The following is a 20,271-nucleotide window of genomic DNA, read 5'->3' as shown; positions in this document are numbered from 1 at the left end:
CTATATGAAGCGAGTGTGAAATTTGAAATCAAAATCATTAGATCCGAAAAAGGAAGATCTTCAAGAAATATAATTATTTATACTGTAAATCTACGTGCACGTCATACGATCTAAGTGTGAAACTGTTTAAAAACACTAGTGAAAGTGTCAGAGAAACTGAATATGTGAGTATTATTGGTAGTCTTAGGTATGTCTCTGATTGTACTAGATCCGACATTGCATATGTCATAAGATTGTTGTGTATGTTTACTAGTAGACTGAGTAATAAGCATTGATAAACTATTTAGCGAGTCACGCGATACCTTAAAAGGACCATGAATCTCGGTTTACATTATCAAAGATTTCCTATTGTATTAGAAGGATATAATGATTAAGATTAGAAGGATATAGGGAGATGAATTTGAAAAAGTTCCTTAAATCAAGTCCCATATTATGTGTTAGTTGAAAAAATTTCATAGTCTTACATTGCTCAAGTGAGATATCTTAGCTAGTTCACTTTATAAGGAAATAAGGAAATTTCTTGTTGCATTTCAAAATACACAAAAAATTTCTTTTGCTAGGTTTTTTCTTCCTCACTCTTACAACTCTGCGTTTTTCGAGTTGTCAAAATGCCAACTTCTCCCACTTTCTTTCTACTCGTTGGATTTTTCAAGTACTTTCTTGAAATCTCTTTAGAAAATTATGTTAATTTCTCCTTGCTTGAGTTGAGAAATGATCAAGTATAATTTTTTGTATTTCTCTTGTTTGAGAAATTATTTTGAGTGATCGACCATTATTGAATTCTTTTTGAAGAACTATTTAAATTTCTTATTGTATGAGAAATTATTACTACTATTCTTTATGCCAAATACGAAGATTAGTTTTGCATAATTTTGGAGAGTACCACGAAACGTTTTAAAGAGAGCGAACTGTTCCGCAACTCATCTTAACAAATTTTCAAAATCGTAAAACAACAGGTGCCATACCATTCTTGAGGTGGAAGACCTCGAGGCATCTCTAGCTACAACTCAAGAAAGTCTTCAAAATCTCGCCCTGAGAATCACACTTTGACTCATGAGCCGGATAAAGCGATAGATGCCATTCTTGCTTCTGTTCTAGACTCTTTTTGAGAATGTTTTCCGACAAGTAAATCATTTTTATCCTCTCTTGTGTATTTAAAGAGAGTGAGTCCGTATGTACGAACATGGGAAGATCATATAACTCAAAGACTAGCCAAACGAGAGTGTAGTTTTTTTTTTAAATGTTTATGCGTGGTATTTTCTGGGCGTGTGTAAATACAACACCATGCATTTAAAAACATGTATACTTGAATTTGATATTTGTCGTTGTTACCGGATTAAGTATTTGTGTAAGATCCTAAGTATGTTGTCCGGGAGATAGTTTTACTTTACGAAGTTTATTAGACGTTTCTGAGGACCGTGCCCGGCCAAGGACCGGTGCCCTTTCCCTGCTCTAGGTGAAGGCTTGGGTCGAGGTTGATATGGACCGGAGCCACCGCGGCCTCTGGAGTGGCTAGTTACCAAGAGGTGGCAGGTCTCTTTTTCCCATTTTGTGATTTTCTTGCAACTTTCTTTGTGTGGGTGTTTTTGCATTGTGGGATTTTGATTGCTTTAGTCATACGACCAGGAAGACCACATTAATTTTTCATGGCCTTTGCATTCGCCTTCTTTCTAGTCTTGTTGTAAAGCATTATAGATCTTCTTTACCCCCAGAAAGGTCGGCGCAATCAACGGTGGTTGGGGCTACAATTCTCCATATGACTATGCATGATTCGCCCTTCAAGGTCAATTCACCACAATTGCAACTGAATCATCGTAACAGAAAAGTGACCCAGCAGTTGTTATTTCCAATATACCTGCCATCAAGGAGGTTGAGTTTCTCTCAGAGCCACTTTTTTTCTAACTGAACTAGATGAGAAACATTTTTCTTTTTGACAACTTTGTTCTATTTTGTTGCGTATATTTCATTCTAATGGTGGCTGTGTTTATTTAGGTGAAAGGAAAACATATCTTTTGAAATTGACAGGAGGTATTATTGGTTTTGAACTTGACATATCAAAATCAGACCGAATCATTTTTCGTAAGTTCAAAGGTTGTTGTTAGCCGTGGTAGTTTGGGTGCAGAGTGATTATTTGTGTGTTTGGTTGCACGGTAGCAGACCGCTACCTTATGTTTTGAAGCCTTTTCACCGCAATTTTCCGAAGCTCCAAATGTTAGCTTCAGCTTAAACGTGCGGTTGTACCGTGGTATTTAAAAATTCCAAACACACACTATGTGCATGTTTGGATATGAGTTTGGAATTGGTAGACGCACGTTTAAAAGATCTTCCACCGTGAAAGTCAGAAGCGACAAATTGTAGCTTCTACGTAGACGTGATAATTTGCCGTGATTTTGGATAACCCAACGCCACCCCAAACATGCTTTATGTTTATGTTTATGTTTTATTTACTCCTTATCACTTTTTTCATGCACTTCACTGTTGTTGCTTATAGATTTTAAGTTGGATTTTGTTGGAAGCTCCCAATCAAAAGGGTGGTCCCAATGATAAATAATAGCTTGATTATTTTATTCTTAAGCATGTGATGACTAAGGCCAATGTTTAGTCTGTGACTCCACTCACTAATATCTACTGTTATTCTAATGTTAATTTCTTGTCAGGTTTTTACAAGAACTAGGATTTTTTAGATATACTATTGCACATATTCATCTTTCGAGACATTGACCCATTTTTAAGCTGAAGATCATTTTGAAGCTGGTATTGGTGAGTACTCTTGCTTTGAATAACTTGTTATTATTTTCTTCAGGTTATTCAATTTAAATTAGCATATCCTTCCATTTATATAGGTTGAATCTTAAACCTCTTCAATGGGAGATTGTTCACAAAACTCAAAATGGAAGTATCATGTTTTCTTGAGTTTTAGAGGAGAAGATACACGATTAGGCTTCACGGATCACCTATATGCAGCTTTGGTGCGCAAGAGTATAATAACTTTCAGAGATGATGAAGAACTTGCAAGAGGTGAAGTAATCTCACAAAAGCTACTCCATGCCATTGAGGAATCACTCTCAGCAGTTGTTATTATCTCCAAAAACTATGCTAACTCAGCTTGGTGTTTGGATGAGTTAGTCAAGATTCTCGAATCCAAACGTTTGTCAGGACAACAAGTGTTCCCTATCTTCTATGGCGTGGATCCCTCCGATGTAAGAAATCAAAGGGCAAGTTTTGCTGAGGCTTTTAGGAAACATGAAGAAAAATTTGCTGAAAGCAAAGAGAAGGTGCAAAAGTGGAGAGATGCATTGAGAGAGGTCGCCAATTTGTCAGGCTGGGATTCTAAGGAGCAGTAAGTGCATGCCTTTCATTTGTTGAAGTAAATATGAAAACAGAAACATGAAAAGTAAATAGGTTCTTGTATGATTTTGATTTATACAATGATTATATGTTATGGTTATTGTTCAATGCAGACATGAAACAAAACTCATTGAAGAAGTTGTTGCACAAGTATGGAAAAAACTGAAACTCAAATTCCCATCCTATAACGATGGACTGGTTGCAATTGATGCAAGATTGGAAGAATTATATTCAACTCTGAACATAGGATCGGAGGATGTTCGTTTCATAGGGATATGGGGCATGGGTGGGATAGGCAAAACGACTCTTACTACAGCTCTTTACAAAAAAATTAAAAGCCAGTTTGATGTAAGTTGCTTCATTGCTAATGTAAGGGAAGTTTCGGGGGAAAGAAACGATGGCATGCTACAGATACAAAATAAAATTCTTTCTCATTTGAACATAAAAGGAATGGTAATTGAAACATTAAGCGAAGGAAAGGACAGCTTAAGAAACCTTTTATCCAACAAAAAGGTTCTAATTGTCCTTGATGATGTAAGTTCTAAAAGCCAACTTGAGAATTTGGCTGGAAGCCAGGAATGGTTCGGTCGAGGGAGTAGAATTATAGTTACGACTAGGGATAAGCACCTCTTGATATCGCATGCTGTATTGTTTGAAATGTATGAGAGTAAAATCTTGAATAAAAGTGAATCCCTTCAACTTTTTTGTGAAAAAGCTTTTATGAAGGACAAGCCGGAAGAAGATTATTTAGAGTTATCCAAAAGTGTGGTCGAATATGCTGGAGGTCTTCCTTTGGCTTTTGAAGTGTTGGGTTCTTTTCTTTGCGGAAGAAGGATATCTGATTGGGAAGATGCTTTGATCAAAATCAAACAAGTTCCACATGATGATATCCTAAACAAACTTCAAATAAGTTATGACATGTTAGAAGATGAACACAAGACTTTATTTCTAGATATTGCCTGCTTTTTTAAGGGATGGTATAAACATAAAGTGATACAGATATTGGAAAATTGTGGCTTTCATCCAACACTTGGAATAAATGTTCTTATAGAAAAATCACTCGTAACCTTCGATGGAAGAGTTATTGGGATGCATGATATGCTAGAAGAAATGGGTAAAACCATAGTTTTTCTAGAATCTCCTAATGATCCCGGAAAACGGAGTAGATTGTGGTCTCTAGAGGATATTGATGAAGTACTAAGAAAAAATAAGGTTATTCCCAATTTCAGTGTTACATTACTTTTGTTGCATTGCATTCATTGTCTATATCTTGTGTTACCTATTTGACAATTATATTTTTAACAGGGAACTGAACTTGTTCAAGGTATTGTTTTGAAGTCATCACCATCTATGTCATTTGAAGCGCGTTGGAACCCCGAGGCCTTCTCAAAGATGTGTAATCTTAGGTTACTCATTATATTATGTGATTTGCATCTTTCACTTGGTCTGAAATGTCTTTCTAGCTCACTAAAAGTGCTTATATGGCGGGGATATCCAATGCATACTCTACCACTTGGAGTTCAACTGGATAAGCTTGTTCACTTACAGATGAACAATAGTAAAGTCAAACAACTGTGGAAAGGAACTCAGGTAATTAATGAGCTTCAAATAAGAGTTTTCATTTATAACTAGCATTTTCAAATACTACTTATCCATTTCTCCATTGTTTTGTTCAGTATTTTGGGAAGCTGAAAGTAATCGATTTAAGTAATTCCAAAAATCTTCGTCAAACTCCAAATGTCTCTGGAGTTCCATACCTTGAAGAGCTGCATCTTAATGATTGTACAGACCTTGTTGAAGTTCACCAATCTGTTAAAGAGCACAAAAAGCTCGAGATATTGAGCTTGATAGGATGTGCGAATCTGAAAACCTTTTCAAGTACATTGGAAATGGATTCCTTGAAAACGCTCATTCTATCTGATTGCTCAAACATTTCACGACTTCCTGAATTTGGAAAAAATATGATAAGCATGTCAGTGCTTAATTTAATGCATTGTAAAAATATTGTGTGCCTTCCAAACAGCATTAGTAACCTGAAGTCTCTCAAAATTCTCAATATATCAGGATGCTCAAAAATTTGTAGCCTGCCAGACGGTATAAGGAAAAACACGGCTTTGGAGAATCTTGACTTGAGTAGGACTGCTATTGGAGAAATGGACCCCTCCCTACTTCAATTAGGGAATCTCAAAATATTATCTTTAAGTGGATGTGGCTTGCCAGCTTCCGACTCTCGACAGGACGTGAGTCGGCCATATAGGAATCGGCTAAGGTATTTCTCAGATGACACAGGCTTAATATTGCCTTCTACTTTCTCAGGTCTTTCCTCATTAACTGTTTTGGATTTGAGCTATTGTAATCTCACTGATGATTCAATTCCCGAAGACATTGATGGCTTATCATCATTGGAGAGACTAATTCTATCTGGGAATGATTTTCTGCGCCTACCCACTTGCTACTTTGTTAATCTTTCAAAGCTTCGCTATCTTGAATTGGAAGACTGTCCTCTGCTTCATTCTGTACCATTGCTTCCACCACATGCATGCTTGTACTCAACAGATTCAGATGCAAAGGAATCTAAAATATTGGATCCTCAAAAGATATGGAAGCTGTTTGAATCAAGCAACAAAGAACTCTTTCTCTCACCCGGGTCTTTGGTATGTGCTTCAAGAGATTGGAATCAGGTGTCCACTTTTTATTTGTAATGTATGCATGAATTTCTGCTGTTTTTGTTAACAAGGACAAATTTATTGTTACAGATAATTGATCATCCTTATCCTGTGTACACGGAGATCCCTTCGAGATTTGATAATCATAATTTTTTTCCCTTGAGCTCATCATATGTGTCAGAAGCTGACTCAATTGCATCAATAACCTTAAAGATCCCTACGGATTGTCGTTCAAGTAATGAGTGGGCAGTTGCTGTATTTGTGGCGTTGGAGGAAATTGATGAAGGCTTACGGGCCAGAGAAAAGCTGCTTGACAATACCAAACCAGATTTGAAGGGAAATCAATGCATTGGTTATTTAATCCTATTGATAATAGTGATTTGGCTATTAATCTGTGTATGGTTTCGTATTCCAATAAAAACTTCTACCAGACAAATGCGCATGCGTTGGAACTTTGATACTTTAGAACCTGAAGATGCCTCATCCTTATCTCTCTTCGCTAGTTCAACGGCAAGCAATAAACTGTACATGTTCACAATGGTAGGGAGTGGTGATTTTATCTACATTCGGCGACACACAAGAGGGGAGCGAAAGACCATGCACAAATCCTTTAGCAAGCATCGGAAGCCAGACTTCAGGGAAAACAGTTTGTTGCATTTTGAAGTGCAAGTGGAAGGGTGCAAGATTAGGAAGTGCGGATGGCGTGTGTTGCACAAGGAAGATTATCTTGAAGAACTTAAAGAGGTGAACAACGGTGAACTTTCTATGGCACCTTCAAATTCCGAGCATGTCAGTGGTATGTGCAAATCAACCGTGGATGAATTGAAGGGAGAGAATGTGGAGAACATAGAAAAATCCAATGAAAATTTCTCTTTGGTAAGTAACCCTCTAATTCTCACACGCAATTACTTATAAAGTTTTCATGGTATTCTTTAAATAACATGTTTACCACTATCTCTTGTTGCAGGGAAAAATATTTCAGAGTATTAGACAAGGACTAGGTTTAAGCATGCTAATTTTTATGTCAATGATGGTAGCTGCTACAGTATTCCCTCTGCCTGTGCAAGGTTTCGGCTTTAAAAAGCACACCGCAACAAATGAAGTCCAGAATAAACCATTTAAGTCACATCGGGTTTCCCGCAAAACTGTATTGAAGGTCATTACACCACAATTACAAAGCAGTCATAGATTAAATGTGAGCCAACGGTTGTCATTTCCAATATACCAGCTTCCAACGAGGACAAATTTCTCTCAGACTCACTTTTGTTCTTACTTAACTAGATGAAGTAATTTTTTGCGTTGTGCTCTATATCCCAAGACTGTGGTCCATTGGAAGTATGTCAATTTTGTCGACTCAGTAGCCACAATAGTTATTTACGTAGCCTACGACCAGAACAGTTTAAAGAGGCCGGACCTTGACACAGGTACGAAGCAATGAAGCCATGATCGGGGGAAGATGATGGCGTGAACTCTAGAGGCGCAGAGGCTGTTAAGGACCTTTTTAGATTAGAAGTTCACATAAGTAGGATACAATACATTGTATTAGAAAGATCGTGTTTTGTTTATCTGGATCAATAGAATTATTAGTTCTTCAATGTTCATTTGGGCGTGAGCAATGTTCATTTGTGAAGTGACCAGAAAGCAAGTTCTAAGTATTATTATGCATACTTTACCCTGCATATCTGATATTTTGTCATATTTTCTTCTACCAAATACATACAACAACAGTTATATTTTGGGTCAAGTCTTAAAAGTGAAAGCTTGTTTATCCGAATCTCATTTTTAACTTCATTGTACACCACTTTTTCATCCTACATCATTTATTGCATCTCACAATGATATTTAACTAGTCAAGATGAGATGACAATGGTCATACGAACAATCAATAAGAAAGCTTCGTATTGTAGAGATGAGAATACTCTTACTATTTTTCGATTTGCCATTATTGAACTTTAGTTACTTATCAATCTCAACCTATCTTCCACTGTTCTTATCTTGCAAGCGAAAATGTTTCACAATATTAAACAAGGACTTGGTTTAAGTGTGCTGGCTTTGGTATCAATGATGGTGGAGTCATTTGGCAGGCTTGGTTAGAGGGTTGTTGCTTTTATATATCTAACATGTTATTCTTACAGTCTTGTTGTTATTATGAAATTTCATATGTTAATGTTTGTGTAACATAAAACATTTATATTCATATGTAGTAGGGGTGTGCAAAAAAACCGGTTATCCTTAACCAAATTAGTATCCAAATTATTCCACTTTTTAAAACCCAATCCAAATACTAAAATATAAAATTGGGTATCCATTTTGTTATCCAAATATAAACCGGTACCCAAAATAATAATTTGGTTTAGTTATTGGATACCCAAATTTTATTATGTATTAAATTTATATGCTTGATTTCTTTCTTGGTATTAAGTGTATTTCTACATTACATATCACACGCTTAAGCATGATGATCATATATTAATTGTCAAATATTTTTATACTGCTATATCATTTTTATATAAGCATGATGATCATATATTAATTGTCAAATATTTTTATACTGCTATATCATTTTTATATATAGAATGCTGTCAAATATTTTTATACTGTTATATCATTTTTATACATAGAATAGAATGCTGCCAAATATTTACTATACTGTTATTTCATGTTTATATATAGAATGAAGTTAATGTGTAGTTAATTAATCATATGTTTGATTATACTCTCATCAAATTTTGAGAGATAGAGAGGCGGTTAATTGAAATAAATCACTGTGTGATGAGAGAAGAAAATTAGTTGAAATATTACACTGTTTTATTATATCCTCCAATATTTAAACACCATTTTTTGAGATAAATTAGGTAAAATAAATAGGCTGGTTAAAGAAAATAAAAACAATTTTCTGATACAAAATTGGTTTTTTAAAAAAAGCTGGTTTTAAAATTAAGTTTTTTATATTAAACTTTTTTTAAAATTGGGTTTTTATAAAACTGGTTTTTTAAAGAAAATAAAAAACTAGTTTTAAAAGAAACCGGTTTTAAACTGGTTTTTTTTAAAAACTGGTTTTTTTTAAAAAAACTGGTTTAGAACTGAACCGATCCACATGTAAACCGGTTTTAAAAAAATAAACCAGTTTTAAAGAAATGGTTTTAAGATCCAAACCAAACCATATATATGGTTCAATTTGGTTTGGTTATTGATCCATGCACACCCATAATATGTAGCGATAAGATTGGACAAGAAATATGGAACAAATATATGATTAAGAGATGGATTATGTGGCTGTCAGGGTTTAAAAGTTTGTAACTTTGTTGCTGTTTGAGGGTCAAGTGTTAAAATTGAGAGTTGTTGAATGCATATATTAGTAATGCAGGAGCAGCATGAGATGAGAAGCTAGCTGTTGAGTTTAAGCAGTGGCGTGACTCCCTTGAATAGTTGTCGTAAAACACGCACCGCATTGGTGATTTTCTTCCTTAGAGGAAAGACCAAGCAGCAATGAATACTGTCCTTTGTGTATTTAAATAAAAAAGGAAATAAAGAACGGTTTGAAAGATATGAATGTGAGATGAAGAAGAATAGATTAAAATTCCATTTGTGGTTTGGAGTAAGAAAAGTGGAGGTATAGGCTGACGAGAAACATAAGGGTTGGTGTAGTAGTGTATCTGTGTTTTTTGGTCTAGAGCCCACATCGTTTAGTTGACAAGTTAAACAATGCTGTTCGCATATAAAGCAAAAGGATTTCACCTTTGTATACTCACGGAGCCGTGTGATGAACACAAAGCGAACTATTCTTTCGCCTTTTACTAAAGAATACCGTGTGTGCGTCACCCAAAGCGGCATACGATAATTTTTGAATGAGTTCTCTTTTTTGAGAGCTCTACAATCCTAGTTAAAATTTGTTGATCATTGCTTAATGAGTTCTCTATTGAGAGCTGTGCAATCATATTTTAAATTTGTTAATCATCGCTTATTTTTTATAATATGATATATGATGTGATATAAGATTTATCTGGTTAGAATATATAAATCCACCTGTAGAAAAACTTTGCTATTTGAAAAATACTACTGCTACAATTATATTTTACACTACATAAATACTAGACTATATTATTGATATATGATGTGATATAAGATTTATCTGGTTAGAATATATAAATCCACCTGTAGAAAAACTTTGCTATTTGAAAAATACTACTGCTACAATTATATTTTACACTACATAAATACTAGACTATATTATTTATCTATCTTTAGGCAGTTAAAGATTAAAAAATATCTTATGAAAATGTATAATAATTATTAAATAAAATTAATAAAGATAAGAAAAACAATAATTTAACGGTATACACTTTATCCACAAAAAAATAAAATATACAATTACTCCCTCCGTCTCATAATAAGTGTCTCATTTGCATTTTATCTTTGTCTCAAATTAATTGTCTATTTACAATTCCAATGCATCAATCATTATTATTTTTTCACTATTATACCCCTATTTAGTAACTTTCACGTTATTCAACTACTATTAATAGGGGTATTCTAGTAAATGACATTAACTTTTTTACTAAAACTAACATCCAATCATTTTCTTAAAAACCGCGCATTGCTCAAATAGGACATTTATTATGAGACGGAAGAGAAATAAATGATGAAAATTTGTGATCAATTTATTCTGAAGATTTGGAAAAATAAATCTTGTTTACTATTCCCTTTTAGTATACCTCTGGAACATGTTTGGTAAGTTAGCCAATTGGATTAGCAAATTTATTCATTCAATCAAAACATAAAAATGTCACTCTACTATAGTCTTTAAATTTTTTTTAGATATTATTAAATCAATGTAACACATTTTTGAAATCTTTAAATGTTCTAACGCGGTTTATACTTAAGTGTCATAGTTTTGAAAATAGTCTTTACTCTTTAGTGTCAAGCGCTTTATCCTTACAATTATATGATTTTAGTTACTTTTCCTTTTTATCACAAGACATTAATTTGTAGACACTTGAATTTTCTCGCTAGTCACAACAACACGTCAAATTTTAATTTCTCAACTGATCATACAGAATCTTTAAAATTTCTGTCATTCAAGCAACAACTTCTGTTCCTTCCATTACAACAACCTCCTTTTTCACCGCCGTTCAATCTCCGGGACCAAATCTATTGCAAAACCTCCAACAACTTTATGCAACACTGGGAAAACATAGTGCTAACGAACTCGTGACGAGCATTTACAACTTAGTGCAACAGCAAAATGCAAACCTCCTCAACAAAAGACTCCTACGCATAGAAGAGAACTAGCAAAAAAAATACGTCTCATAATCACAACTCAAATAGAGGTGCTCCAACACAGCCACTCTATAGCTGCTTTGAGAGCTACGATCGTTGACAGCGTGCCGCAGCCAAAAAGAGCGCCATACTTGCTAGAAAAACATCATTGTCGTCATTGTGTCTACAATTCTCCTCCACATGAATCTATAGGCGGTTATAGCAACCACACTCCACATGAGGACCATTGTCCCAAGAAGTCTCCTATTTACCCGTCCTATCTCCATTTTTTAAATCAGAAAAAAATGAAACCTAAACTCGAACCCAATCAAAGCGAGTTTTCCCCGTCAAACATGAGGCAGGTTTGGACGGGTACCCATGGGTATGAGTTTGGTTTCCATGTCTAGTAGGAAGAGCAAATGATTGCAGGAAGTGTTTGATCTTCGAGAAAGGGTTATTGTCGGCTGTATGTTTAAAAAAAAGCTGGGATTTGAAATGAACAAGTAAAATTAGTGACCTTGTCACTCAAGTCCAACCATATATCAACTACGAAGAGAAGATTTTGGTTGAAGACATAGAAACAAATAAAGTCTCAGGAAATGTTAGGAGTGGAAAATAAGGGGAAGGTAGATGTCCGAAGGATGGAGATAAAGAAAGGCACAAAGAATCACATTTTGGATTTTTTGAATACTCCACATTGAACACTTCCCGAGAGAGAACGGTGCATAAATGTGTTACACCGAGTTCTAGGAAATCAGGGTAAATTTTCCCCACCTCGTGAAAGAGTCAGCATAGACTAAAATATATTTATTTTGCATATTTTACAAGAGTAACGAGAAAGACATGTATGAGTGCATCTAGTTGAAGGATGTGATAAAAGAATTGATAAAAAGGAAGACTTGATAGATATGCCAAGGAGGATACGTGGAAGGGAGATTACAAGAGACATTGAGATTATCCTCGGAGACAACATAGATAAAGGGAATTTCCACGAAGGAAACACTCTACTCCTTGGGGGTGGCACATCACCATAGAAGACAATCAAGGTTGTTGAAGGCATCAATAAAGGGAAAGACAATAATGAAGAAGGGAAAACGAGGGTTTATGACACCTATATCTAGGGGCTATCACTTCATCACATCTATCATCAAAGATTTCTCGTAGTCAAAGATGTTGTTATCCAACAGAACCTTGAAAAGAAAGATTGTAAAGTTGATGGAACTATACGGGAAGGAAGAACCTTCGTTAGGAGAAAAGCCTGAGAAACTCATTTTAGAGTTCAAAGATAGTGATAAGGTGGGAAGCATCCCTAGTGAGATATTTCTTTTGGGGATTACGGCTAGTATGACCAACTTTGATATATCAAAGATCCTCGTTGATGGAAGAAGCTTATACGACATTATGTACACCAAACATTTTGAGAAGTTATCCTTGAGGAAGGAGAAGTTGTCCCCCTACATGGGCATTGAACAATGTCCTTTTAATGGTTAAGTATGTCGACCAATAGACTCCAAACATGACTGGGGGGATGAATTGTGATATTTGAAATTTCCAAAAATTCGGTTTATAAAAACTTTTAATATTAAAATATGTACTTTTAGAATAAATTAGAAAACATAGATTGAGCATCGTAGAGAAGAAAGAAATGAGAAAAAAGAGATACGCAGTAGAATGTTGAAAAAGGTAAATAAGCAGCAGAATATATAGATGATATAAAATAAAAAGAGAAGAGATATAGAGAGATCACAACAAAGAATTATCCTGGTTTGGCCTTAACCTCTTGACCTACTCCAGTACCCAAGTGTTTCCTCTTGATATTTTCACTAAGATCAAACTTGAGCTTTTTACATGATCAACTTGTGGATCTATGTGCTTGCATGTATTGTCAAGGTGATCCAAGATGGCGGAGTTTATTGATAACAAAGTTGTAATCAACTAATTGGTTATTTAGATTTGATGATGACAACACCTAATATAAACTGATATCTAGTGAAGTCCTTATTTGTTGAAGATAGCTCTTGCGGTCGAAGATGCTCATGATGTTTTATCAATCTATCCTCTTGAATCAAGCTATCTTTTTTAAACATTCTCTTAAAGAACAAGTAATCTCTTTGAAATCAACACTATGGTCAAATGACATTCAAGTGAAGACTTCTTTTTCAAGGTTCGATGATGGTTTGCTTTCTCAACTCTCTGATGATGGTAATTGACTTGAAAAAAATGCTAAGCCTCATCAATCTATAAGATTTAAGATTCTTGTGTGATGCTAAAATCGAAGATAATTATGCCAAGACTTAAAGCTTCAGAGTTGAGAAAGAGATGGAGTGTGAAAGCTCGCCTGGTCGTGTCCGTCTGAGTGGCCAGTGTCTAGTAAAGGCACAAGGGTACATCTAGAAATACTATGGAAAATCACACTCATAATAAAAACCATTGAGAAGCTTCTCTCTATTTGTGAAAACCACCTAAAAATGTTTTTAAAGCCTATCTAAGTGATTAGGGGTTATCTGATCAATTGGAGGACTTTTTATAACTAGATATAATTGTTTGGGACAATCTCTTAGTAATTAGTCGATTACTTTTATCTTGTTAAGCCTATCCCTAATCAATTAATCGATTATTTTTATCTTGTTAAGTCTATAACTGTTTGGGACAATCTCTTAGTAATAAGTAACTGCTAAATATCAAAAACTTCTATTTGTGGCTTGAACAAACGATTATTGAGGTTTAATAGTTGATTGACCTAATCGATTATTGCATTTATTTCACCCATGGATTGTTTCCAAATTTAAATCATAATATAACCTATAAATATAGAGCTTATTTATCGTTTCAAATCATCTAGAAGGTTTTGATCCTACTTTCTCAATCTCTCATTTTTCTCACATATTTTTTTGCCTTAGTGCTTCGAGATTGTTCTTGTGTCTAAGTAAGGATGATTGTTCTGGGTGAGAGCTTAATTTTTATTTACCAAGAGTGTTTTATCTCTTGAGGAAATATTTCTTATATAAGAAGTTGTTCGGTTATAAGGTGAACTAGTTAAAGCTCTTGTATATTTTGAGAGATTATCTTAGGAAGTTTACTTTTGGTTTGAGTTTTTCTGTAAGAAAAGGTCTCTTTTGGTTCATGAAGATCAACCAGCAAAATCTTCACAACGGTTCCTAAGCTCATCCCGGTGTAAAAGCTCATATCGGTTCAAGATTAGTATGTGTAAAATCTCATATTGGTTCTTGAGTTCAACTTGGTGTACAATCTTAGTTGGTTCAAGATTAGCCAGTGTAAAATCTCAATTCTATTTGAAGGTCATCCCATGTAAACCCAGATTCGATTTGGAGGATAGCCAACATAAAATCCATCTTAATTTTTGATTCGGAGGATAGCTAACATAAAACTCCATCTTAGTTTGGAGGATAACTATTGTAAAACTCCATCTTAGTTTGAGATCAACTCATGGAAAATATCTATTTGATTTGGAGGATAGCCACTATAAACTCAATTTGTTGTTTGATTGTAATTTATTCTTTAAACTTCATTTCACCGTATAAGCATGCACGTGGGCACACCCTTCTATAAACTCTCAAGTTAGTGGATACGCTCAAGAAGAACTCTCGGGGACATGAGTATGACAAGTTATCAGACCGAATCGGTATATATATAAGTATGACAAGAGAGAGAGAGAGTGATATATATATATATATATATATATATATATATAAGTTATGAAAAAAATGAAATAATTGAAAAGAGAGAGAGAGTGTGATATATATATATATATCAATCTCTCTCTTACTTTTCAATTATTTCATTTTTTTCATTTCTCTCTTTTCCGCTGCTTATTTACTTATTTGTTTTATAAATATTTTCAAATTTGGATTTTCCAAACGATTTTATTTCCAACCAATATTCTTTAAACCTCCACAGTTCTATGGTCTCTCTCTCTCTCTCTCTCTCTCTCTCTCTCTCTCTCTCTCTCTCTCTCTCTCTCTCTCTCTCTCTCTCTCTCTCTCTCTCTCTCTCTCTCTCTCTCTTACTTTTCATTTTTTTTCATTTCTCTCTTTTCTACTGCTTATTTACTTATTTGTTTTATAAATATTTTAAAACTTGGATTTTCCAAACGATTTTATTTTCAACCGATGTTCTTTAAACCTCCACAGTTCGACCCTCTCTTGTGTATGGAGTCATATGTCCAATACAACTTAAACAACCTTTCAACACTACTTGAGCTTTTGCACAGGATCAACCCAAATACCTTCCATAAATAAACATAGCTTTTATACAGGCTCAACTTAAAACCTAAACTAGAGCTTTTCACAAGTTCAACTTAATAAGCTTCACTTGAGCTTTTATACAGGCTAAACTCAAAACCTAAACCCAAAATTTTAACATGTTATGCTTGCAACCTTCAAACACTATTACAAAGAGATTTCATAAGACTTAGCTCTTAAATAATTTTTTAGCCCAACACCATAGCAATAACTCATAAGAAACTTTTCACTCTCTTGGCACTAAGGCAATTATAGTGAAAAATAAAATTAACAAAAGAATGGGAGAAGAAAGATATTTGAAAGGATTCTATTCAAAAAAACGGAGTATTTTGAAATGGGGACCAACCTCCTTTATAAAGGGAAAAAATTGACTAAAAAAGAAAATAATCCATGGGTCATTTTAAGTAGTTAATTGATTACCCCTGTGGTCCTTTAAGTTATTTAATTGTAACACTTTGGTCCCTTATGTTGATTTCGCTACAACTAGGTCCTTTAGGTTGGCTAGCGTCTTCAGCGTTGCCCTTGTCCACAAATTCTGTTCCAAAAAACGTGATGTGGCAGAAACGGTGCTTACGTGTTACTTAACCTTACTGACTGTGTCTGTTAACTCACTTAAAGAGAAAGATGTGCTATTTTGCTGATTTTTTTCATTTTCGTCTGGGCGTTTGTTTTTGTTATTTTGGTGATTTTTTTTCATTTTCGTCTTATTGGGATAATTACGTCTTAATAATTGTCAACACATTAATTTTTACTAGCATTTATAATAAGAAATAAAATTATTTTTTGATTGAACAATGAAGTAAAGTATTACTACAATGTAATTACAACAAAAACAATCACAGTAAAAAAATGTGTTACTGAACAAATCAATCAGCCTCTTGTAACCCACCTAACACAACCGACCCAGCAAACAACCCAACCGCGTTGACACCTAGTGCCGCCGCCACGACGTCCTGAACAATAATCGGAGTAGTAGAATAATCCGGAATCAGAACCGTGGCAACAGTCGCAACAGCGTAGGAAGCGACAGAGAAGCCAAAACAGAAGGAGAGATATTGGCGAATTTCTCCAATAAGCTTAGTAAACCAAGCTCTTCTGCCTTAGAAAACAAACTTAACTTCTCAATAAAAGATAACGTTACAGAATGGGAAGTTTTGGATAACACATGCATGTTGGTTCAATTCCTGATTGGGATGCACTCGAAATTAGCGAATTGGAGTTCTCAGCTCTCACATTTGTTCCACTACCACTGTATTGAGCCATTGATGCTGAATTTCAAAATTAGGGTTCTGGAATTTGGGGGTTTCACGTTTTGTTCTTCTAATTGTAACGTTTCAGCCATATCTTTCTCTTTAAGTGAGCTAACATACACAGTCAGCAAGGTTAAGTGACATCTAAGCACCGTTTGTGCCACATCACGTTTTTTGGAACAAAATTTATGGACGAGGACAACGCTGAAGACGTTAACCAACATAAAGGACCTAGTTGTAGCGAAATCAACATAAGGGACCCAAGTGTTACAATTAAATAACTTAAAGGACCACAGAGGTAATTTAGCCTAAAATTAATGATAGAAAGTAGAATGGATATTTCAGTGTTAACAGTAAGAAATCTTGTTGGGGGTAGATTTCGTTATTACATATTTATTATGCATGCTCATAGGTAGGGATGGCCAAAAAAATTGTATCCGTGGATATACACGGATAAAATCTGTCACTGGTACGGGGCGGGTAACTTAATAGATATCTACGGATAAAATAAATGGATATTTAAATACCCATTTATTAATGGATATGGATATGGAATAAATGATATCCATGCTCGTGGATATCCATATCCGTTAATAAAGTATAAGAATTACTTAAATACTTTTTCATCTTCTAAAAAACTAGTATTCCCATATATATTTTTTTAAGTTTGTTTTTTTAAAGAAAACCTTTTACATTCCATACAAATTCTATTGACCATTTCATATTTAAACCTATTCTTGATTCTATACCTCATTTCAAATATGCTCTTCCACCATAACTCAGAATCACAATATATTTCATTTTTTTATTAGAAATAAAATGTATGAATATTATATTTTGGTGAAAATGAAGTAAATTAATGTGAAAAAAATTTGTTGTTAAAATAAGAGAGATATGTATGGATGTTATGTGATAATAACTTTTTGTGTCTTTAAAAGAAGTTGAAAATATTTTATTTAAAAATAATTTTAGGAAAAAAATATTATCCATGGATATTTGTAAATATCCGCGGATACCTTAAAACCCGTGAATTATCCGTTTAGCGGATATCTGCACATATATGGAGTCGATATGGATAACATATTTATACAACGGGCGGACATGAATATCATACTATCTATCCCCGTGAATATCCATTTACATCCCTACTCATGGGTTAGTAATACACTCCTCTAATCAGCTAATAATATTACCACTTGTTACCATCATTAGTATCTCTTTTCGGTCTCCACGCTGTGAGATCATTGTCACTACTACAAAAAAACATCTAACATTGGACGCAAAATGAATTTAATCTCGACTAAAGAGGTGAGGTAACGAAGGGCGCTATGAAAGGCTACCACTTAAACCCTCGGTTATTAAATAGTTGAGGGGTAAAGTTATCTCACATGGGTTCAATCCACAACATCTGCATTTATAGTATTTTCAGAACTAGATGGAACGCCCAATATTAACTATCAGTGTTGTATATAACCAAGGTAATAATTCAGTGTTATTACCTCGATTTCAGGTAAAAACCGAGGGGATAAATTTTTTTTAGTACTAACATATGAACCTATATTACAGAACCATACTTTGATACTCTACAAACATTCGCAAAAACTTTTTTTCTTTTTAGCCAGAGTGTGACATGTTGGGAGAAAATAGTATCTATTTCATATTTCTTTTGGGGATAACTCTTGTTGTATACCCATTACAACCATATCTTCGCAAAATACCACATACATTTTTATCCACATGCATCACATCGAGACAATATCTTACATCTACACTAGACCAGTATGGAAGATCAAAACCGACCTCTCTTTCTAAATATTTTTCTTCGCGGGCTTTTTATGTTTTTTTCCAAAGACAACATTAATGTATTGTTGTCTTTTATAAAATTTCTTCCCGGTTAACGGCTTTGGAACTATACCAAACTCCTGCTCTCCATTAAAAGCCTTCCGCAATATACAGTATGGATGATTAGGTCTTAGAAATATTCGATGCCCAAGATAAACTATCTTTTTTACTTTTTGTAATTGGTGGTGACATGTATCAAATTCACATATAGGACACATTTTATGTCCCTATACGATGTACCCAAACAAATTACCATATGCAGGAAAGTCATTGATTATACAAAACAACATGGCACACAACTTAAAGTTATCTATCACCTGTATACGCATCATCATCATCAACACCTTCCTCCCATAAAAGTCTTAAATCTTCAATCAATTGCGTTAAATAAACATCTTTGTCGTTCCCTGGTTGTCTTGACTTGAAATCATCATTGATAGCATCATATACTTGGGCTTCATGCACAACCATGGAGATAGGTTGTAAATTACGAGAAGAATGAGCCATGACGTATGGTTAGTAGTCAAATTACCAAAAGGGTTCATTCTATCGATGGCAAGTCCAAGCCTAAGGTTCCTCGGTTTAAGGGAAAAATCTGGAAAAAAAAGGATTCAATCTTCTTCCATTGCAATGAATCAGCTACATGGCAAATTTTTCCATCACACACTATTTCATCTGCATGCCATCTAGTATTCTTTGCGTCATTAACATTAGAAAACAATATCTTGAACCTTGAAATTATCAGTAGGTACCACATCACCTCGGAAGGAACACCCTTGCTAGTTACACCATCATCGTCATCAACACCATTATCCTTTTGCTTGGAGCGTGACTCCTTACACCTCGGACAGTCATTCAAGTTTTTAAACTGTTTCCTATATAATATGCAATCATTACGACATGCATGTATTTTTAAATAGTCCAACCCATTGGACACAATATCTTCTTGGCCTCATAACCAAGGTTCGACAACGTGTTACCTTTTAGAAACATTTCTTTCAATAATTCAAGCAATTCAATGAAACTTTTATCCGTCCATCCACATCTTGCCTTAAGATTAAATAGTCTTAACACAGGTTACATTCTTGTAAAACTTTGACATCTCAGATACAACGAATCTACCGTGTCTATTTGCAAAGTCTCTAACCATATTATCCTTCTTGAAAGCATATACTCCAATATCACGAATCATGTCTTCTAAAGTATCATTCATAAATTCTTCATCTTCTTCTTCAAATGTATGTGACAGAGGTCTCTTTTTTATCACTTGACCATGCCATACCCATTTCATGTAATTTGGAATAATTCCATCACAACCTAAATGATTGGATATATCTATCTTTGGATGTTTTTTTTCGTATTAAAGCATTTTTTACAAGGACACCAAAATATTCCATTATTCTTATGAAGGTTTTTTTCCGGTGAAATCAAGATATTGTATCACTCCATTCTCATACTCTTTACTTAATCTATTGACTTTCATCCAACTACCTTAGTAAACTTAGAATCAATCCAAACCCGTCTTCAAACCCGCACCGTTTATAATTTAGAATATTTTTGATAATTTAGAATATTAATTGTTTGGTTAATACATTGACATTTTGATTTATACTATATTACTTGAAATGTATGTTTAAAAATCTA

General features: G+C 34.3%; 1 protein-coding gene and 1 non-coding gene across 2 annotated transcripts; both read left to right on the top strand.

The window, feature by feature from the left end:
* The first annotated feature begins 2,464 nt into the window (after positions 1–2,464).
* LOC131661680 (TMV resistance protein N-like) lies at positions 2,465–7,883 on the top strand. Its single transcript, XM_058931286.1, has 7 exons — positions 2,465–2,760; positions 2,844–3,340; positions 3,462–4,560; positions 4,654–4,938; positions 5,025–6,002; positions 6,105–6,890; positions 6,982–7,883. The coding sequence occupies exons 2-7, from the start codon at positions 2,865–2,867 to the stop codon at positions 7,297–7,299; spliced, it is 3,942 nt and encodes a 1,313-aa protein (XP_058787269.1). The 5' UTR covers positions 2,465–2,760; positions 2,844–2,864; the 3' UTR covers positions 7,300–7,883.
* Positions 7,884–9,768: 1,885 nt separating this feature from the next.
* On the top strand, positions 9,769–9,885 carry LOC131593662 (U5 spliceosomal RNA). The gene has a single exon (XR_009281052.1). It is a non-coding gene; the product is annotated as a U5 spliceosomal RNA (small nuclear RNA).
* The last annotated feature ends 10,386 nt before the right edge of the window (positions 9,886–20,271 follow it).

Source organism: Vicia villosa, linkage group LG3, assembly GCF_029867415.1.
Source record: "Vicia villosa cultivar HV-30 ecotype Madison, WI linkage group LG3, Vvil1.0, whole genome shotgun sequence".
NCBI lineage: Eukaryota > Viridiplantae > Streptophyta > Magnoliopsida > Fabales > Fabaceae > Vicia > Vicia villosa.
Note: the sequence above shows the minus strand (reverse complement) of the source record. Positions and strands in the feature narration are given on the sequence as shown.